This window comes from Lepidochelys kempii, chromosome 1 (genome assembly GCF_965140285.1).
Source record: "Lepidochelys kempii isolate rLepKem1 chromosome 1, rLepKem1.hap1, whole genome shotgun sequence".
NCBI classification, from domain to species: Eukaryota; Metazoa; Chordata; order Testudines; family Cheloniidae; genus Lepidochelys; species Lepidochelys kempii.
Genome location: NC_136380.1, coordinates 158,227,900 through 158,234,516, shown reverse-complemented (window position 1 = coordinate 158,234,516; position 6,617 = coordinate 158,227,900). Strand labels below are relative to the sequence as shown.

General features: G+C 39.7%; 1 protein-coding gene across 4 annotated transcripts in view; it reads right to left on the bottom strand.

Annotated features, from left to right (window-relative positions):
- Positions 1-235: 235 nt before the first annotated feature.
- The window catches only part of LOC140917174 (cystathionine beta-synthase), a 54,065-nt gene continuing 47,683 nt past the window's right edge, over positions 236-6,617 (bottom strand). For all 4 annotated transcript variants that reach the window (XM_073359410.1, XM_073359426.2, XM_073359402.2 and 1 more), the window contains 2 exons: positions 5,121-5,205; positions 236-3,727 (listed from right to left, as the gene is read on the bottom strand). In XM_073359410.1, the coding sequence (XP_073215511.1) occupies positions 3,618-3,727; positions 5,121-5,205 (195 nt within the window). In that variant the 3' untranslated portion in view covers positions 236-3,617. The remainder of the gene's footprint in view (positions 3,728-5,120; positions 5,206-6,617) is intronic.

Below are 6,617 nucleotides of genomic sequence, written 5' to 3'. Positions count from 1 at the left end.
CCGTTGCATGTGTTTTGTTATGAAACATAGGTCAGACAAAAACATGGCTCTCTGCCAGGATCCTCACATATCCCCAGCTCCTTCCAGAGAGATAAAAAGGGCAGATAAAGTTACAGTCAACCAATTGGAACTGGGTGGTGCCTTCTGACTGTTGAAAATTTCACTCAACAGGTCTATAGTCAAAGGTACTTTCAACTTGGACTGCCAACAGCAAAATTAAAAATATACCCATCCATTTTAAGTCACTCAAGTAGCTTTTATTGAACTCTTTATAATGTACATTGAACTTTTGTGCAATAAATTCAGCACATTGTATTGAATATTTTCCCTTTAAAACATAAAAGACTTCCCTTAATCACCGTAGAGTAGCTTAAATGTTGACATTAAACACTAAGAAAGAGCGCTGAATGAAGTCTGCAATGGCTAACGTTATTTAAAACAGTGTATTACTTGCTGCATGAAGCTCAGTATTGCAATCTATAGGTTAAGACAGCACCCAGTGGTGAACTCTGTGAAGATTACGTCTGTCCAACAGGAGCAATTAATTGAATTACATGGAATTCTGGAGAGACAAGGTGAGAGAGACAGTGTCTTTTATTGGACCAGAAGCTTTGAAGCTACAGGAAGATCTGTGTAGCTCAAAAGCTTGTCTCTATCGACAGAAGTTGGTCCAATACAAGATATTACCTCACCACCTTGTCTGTCTAATATCCTGGGACCGACACGGCTGCAATTACACTACATACATGGAATTCTGGAGTCAGCCACAGAAATGGCATGATTGGAAAAAGAACTTTAAAGCTCTCTCTAAATCCTTATCTGACACATGAAGTTACTAGCAAACCTTGCAAAGATGAATTCCACAGATTTAGTTGAAAAATTGCCTTCATATAAGAAAACTCTAATGTTTTTACAGAGTCACTAGTAAACCAAAAGGGTTGAAATTTAAAGAGAAGACATACAAATGCAATGCAACATTTCAACAAATATCCCTATGTAAAGTAGTTTTAAGTAAGGTAGCCAGCATCAGTTCACAAAAATCTAGATAATATGGAGGGTGCATACACACCCACACACACCCACCAGTAAAAACAGTTCTACTCAAGCTTTGGACATAAGACTTGAGTTTCTCTCTCACACACACACTTCTCTGCCAGCCTTATTTGGTCTTCACAGCACAGTAAATACAGAGATTTTTAGGCAATCCCGACCCACAGTTTGAGAACCGCTGCCAAAGAATACACAGGGAGTTTTGAACAGACCGCTGCATTTGATTACTTTTTCTCCAAGTCATTTCAGGACTGGGACGATTCTGCCAGATGCAACGGTCTATTAGATTCCCTCCGAATGGTACTGTTCCATCGATAGATAATTACTTAAATCAGTCCAGGATCAAGTGGAAGGGAGCATTTCTTTAATGCTATCTAAGCTGCTCACTGGCGCCAAGCAACTTTGTTATAACAGTAACTTCAGGGGACTTCTGGTGTTGAGGTAATCATACCCTGGGTTGAACAAACTTAGAGGCCAAAGGCAGAAGCCTTTAGTAGCCATGGACATGACATTAAAGAGTTAACATGAAGCAGCCTGAAGTTGTTATTATGATGAAATTTTTTAATATTCAACTTTTAAGAGTAAAGAGAAGCAGTTACAAAACAAAATAGAGACTGTCATGCTACAGAAGGTAAAGAAACCTCCAAAGCCAGTCTTAACTCTCATCTCCCATTACACATTAATTTCTCTCCTCTCCAGGCCAGCAAGGCTACTGTCCCCAGAATAACTAATACTTTTGTTTACAGTTTGTGTTCAAAACTAAATTGGGAGGCAGGGGCTGCAGATTTTCAAACTGCAAAGCAAATGTGACAGCATTTGTGGGGCTAAGAGACCTGCTGACCTGCAGAGATCAAAAGAAGGAGGGAAATGAAAATACAGATGGGTGAACCCCACCCAGCTGTATTTTCATTATATACATACATACATATATATATATATATAAAAATCCCTCTTTTAGTTGATTGACAGCTGCAGTTTCTTTGGGAGTTTTTGTCTGGCTTTTTGTGTAAACTGTAGAATTTTTCTGCTACAGCTAAAGGGAGTGAGAAGCCGAAACAGCAACTCTGTGCTGCAGAGAGCTTTATTGTGGCAAATAACTTATCAGAGGAGGATCACAGCAGTCATAATAGAGATAGGAAGTAGATTCTCCCCCTGCCCCCCATAACTGTAGAGTTATCATGTAAACCACTGCAGAGTGGCCGAGAGCTGCTATTAGCCAGAGTACAGGGTTAGGGGGACTGAACAGTTTGAGAAAGGGCAACACTAAACTAATGCAAGTCAGATACAAATGAGAGACCAGAAGCCTCTGTAGCTAAAAGAAATCCATACAGTTACACCTAGCTAACTGCACAGCATCCCCTCCACTGTGACTGGCTCAGACAATGCCACTGCAGTGGGGCACTGGTAAGTTTGGTCACAGTGTATTCAGTACACTAGTTAAATGTTATGGGCCAAATTCTGTCCTCTCTCAGACATATGCAGCCCTACTGCCTGTAGTCCATTATATATGTCTAAGTAAGGGTAGGATTTTGTCGTAGTTGTGTTTATGTTTTGTTATACATCACAGAAGCTAGTGTTTCTTCCCTGCAGTAACATCTAGAGTTCAGAAGCACTTGAGGAGCCAGGGGGCTGCTATGAAAGGATCTTACAGGGCCTCGCCTTGCTCCTGCCGGGAAAGAATGACGTTGTATAACCCAGGTGTAGGCGTAAGAACTTCAGTTCAAGGTAGGTCAGTCTTAGATAAAAGTTTTCAGGGGAAAGGTCTGCCTTCTTGTCATGCATCAAACATGCCATAACCGCTAAGAATTCGCTCTTTAAAGAGCTTGATCTGATTTTGATTTATTGTCGTTTACACATGTGCTTATTCAGCCAGGCAAAAATAAATGATAGGAGCTGTGTCTTCACTAATAAAAAGGTGTGGCTTTTATAGTAAGACCACTTGCTTGTGTTAGCTATCTCATTGCCATATTTCAGTCAAGACAAGGCAAGTGATAGCTCTGACTCAAAACAGCTGCTGGAGGTAAACCCTAGAGTTGGAGTCCAGGATTTACCTCAACCCTGTTTCAAGTTAACCATCGCATTGTGAAAAGATACAGAAATGTTTTACTAGGTAAGGCATACCCATATTGTCACCAAATCCACAGTCTTTGACTTATTCTATGTTAATGAACAACACACAGTCTCATAGGCAGTCTTCCTAGATTGCTCTAGCCTCAGCTTCCAACAAAATGGCTTGGCTGTTCACTTTATTACCTTCAATTAAGTGTTAACAGTGTTTTAGACTTAAAATCAGTGAGGTCTAACATTTGTTTTTTATATAAATGCTATCCAGGTCAACCAATTTCAGGAGGCTGAGAGCTAACAATCCTGAAAAGCTCTGCAACACTTAGATGTGCTGTTACATCACAGTAGTCGGGATGATTCCAGCTGTGTTGTTTTTAACATTCTAAAAATAAAAACATGAGACAGAACATTCTAGCAAAGGAAAAGAGAGAAAGAGAGACGTGATTCTTTCTAGAGATTGTAAAATGCCATGGAAGATGTTGCAAACAGAGTGGTCCTTGAACTTAGGTGGCCCTTCTTTCCCGCTCCCGTGCAGTCACAAAGTTAAGCAAGTCAATGGCTGTAACAACGCCAAACACCATCTGTCTCTTACTGGAGGAGCCGTCACTGAGATCTACAGAAAAACACAAGAAGATTTTTCCTACTTTGCAAGGCTCAAACCAAACACACATACTCAATTTTTATCTACTGCTGCCTAAAACTAGAAGCCAACTATGACTCCAAAATACTAGAGGCCTGCAGGTCTGGTTAAGCCAACCTACCCAACCGATTGTACATTCAGATGGAGGTGAGCTGCCATTCTTATTGACAGCACTCTAGGAATTACTGAAATGAAAGCCTTTGCTAAATTTCCTCATAAGGTTGCAAAGGAAACTAAATAGTCATGGGAAGAGAGGTAAATTTATGTCATGGATTAAGAACTAGCTGAGAGATAAGAGTTTGGAATAAATTGTGTTTTCAACATGGAAGATGTTAGCAATGTAGTGCCTCACGTTGCTGTACTAGGAGACTTAATACTTCGCATTATTTGAATGATCTGGAAATGGGTTGAACAGTGAAGAGGCAACATTTGCAAAAGACAACTGTTTAGCTTAGTGAAGTCTACAGGGGCTTGAGAGTCACTTCAGAGGGATCTAACAAAGGAAACAAATGGGTAACACACTAACAGGTGAAATTCTGTATAGAAAAATGCAAGGTAATGCACAATGGAAAGAACAATTTGAATGACTCTGATGCTACGATGTGTTCTACAGTAACTTTAAGAACCCACAAAAAAAGCTAGAGGTCAATCAGAAAAACATTTTCTCAATGCAAAGCAGTGCATTGTCACAATGCTCATAGATTCTTAAACTATAAAGCCAGAAGGGACCATTGTGATCATGTAGTCTAACCTTCTGAATAACACAGGCCACAGGACTTCCTTGAATTAATTCCTGTTTGAACTAGAGCAATGTTCTAGGAAAACATCCACTCTTGATTTAAGAATTTCCAGTGATGCGAGTTCTACCACAACTCTTGGTAAGTTTGTCCAACAGTTAATTACCCTCCCTGTTATAATGTGCACTTTTTCCCTAGACTGAATTTGTCTAGCTTCAACTTTCAACTACTGGAACTTGTTATACCTTTGTCTACTAGCTGGTAGAGCCCTCTTATCTAATTTCTGTTCCGCATGTGGATACTTACAGATTGTGATTAAGTCACCCCTTAACTTACTCTTTGTTAAGCTAAGCAGACTGAGCTTCTTGAGTCTCACCGTAAAGAATGTTTCTAATCATTTCATCATTCTCGTGATCCAATGTTAGTAATGATGTTATACAGGAATATCTACAAGGGTAAGATGATTGGGGCCTTTGGTTTACCCAACTTTTGCCACACAATATATAATGCCTCATACATAACAGCTCACCGTGTCATTTGGTACTGGTTTTTATTATACACACACACACACATATACACACACACACACACTACACTACCTTTCACAAGGAGTGTTATGTTATACTCACACTGAATCTGTTCATGTACAACTAGAGCAAAGTGGTCTATTTCCAGGATATGAGAAAGTTTCCCCAAGCTGTCTTTCAGATGAATCTAAAGAGAGAAAGTTACCAAACTTAAAAGCAAAGTGTCCTGTAATAACATAAAAGTTCAACAGCGCCCCCGTCCATCCTAGAGACCGTTAAAATTATAAGAATTAGCACTTGTAAAGCATCGTTCATGTTTAAAGTGCAGTACAGTACAACTACTACTTAATGAATCCACATCCCACTGAGTTCTTGGGGTTTGTTAAATGCTGTGGGTCTTGGAAAAAAGCTGGACAAAAAGAAAAAAAAAATCCAGGGGATGTAGCACCTGAAATTTTCATTTTCACACACACCCACACACTCTAAAGACAAGAAAGATTTTTTTTAAAAAAACTAAGAGGTAAAAATCAGTGCTCCATGTGTGTAATGAAACAATGATGTTATGTAAACATAAGACTATACTCACCTGTACGACTCTGGAGGGAATGGAAGTGAGAGGGTGGGAAATCAGACGGTCAGTTGATTTGGAAAAAGGAGGTTTTGGGGAGGGTAGCAGCGAGAAAAGCCATTAAAAAAAACCAAAAACAAAAAAACCCAAACCCGAGCTAACATATTACTCGGGAGCAAACAAACAAAGAACTCAGAATCAAGAATTCAATGAACCTGCTTAAACTATTGTTAGGCTTTTCTTTAGCAACACAGAACAATAAAGCACTAAAGACCAGATTTTTTTAAAGGTATTCAGCCACCCTAATTGCCAAGGGAATTAAGTGCCTAATACATTTGAAAATTTGGCCCTACAGGCTAATCTCATTTGTTGGGTATTTCATAGAATCATAGAATATCAGGGTTGGAAGGGACCTCAGGAGATCATCTAGTCCAACCCCGTGCTCAAAGCAGGACCAATCCCCAATTTTTGCCCCAGATCCCTAAATGGCCCCCTCAAGGATTGAACTCACAACCCTGGGTTTAGCAGGCCAATGCTCAAACCACTGAGCTATCCCTCCCCCCAAAAGAAAGCAAAAAATAGCATTCCATGAACAATCATGTTTTGGTATTATCTATGTGCTCCCATCAATCTGAAAACAAATCTGGTATATTAGCTGGGTGATTTTCCATCCAAAAAGTAATACGGGCTATCAGCTGTACCTTTTATAAGGACGGAGGGTGACCAGACAGCAAGTATGAAAAATTGGGGTGTGAGTGTGTGTGTAATAAAGAAAAGCCCAAAATATCGGGACATCTGGTCACCCTATAAGGACACTTCTGTGAAGTTACACCACAGATGAACTTGCCTTCTATAGAATACAGCAGGGGTCGGCAGCCTTTCGGAAGTGGTGTGCCGAGTCTTCATTTATTCACTCTCATTTAAGGTTTTGCGTGCCAGTAATACATTTTAACGTTTTTAGAAGGTCTCTCTCTACAAGTCCATATTATATAAGTAAACTACTGTTGTATATAAAGTAAATAAGGTTTTTA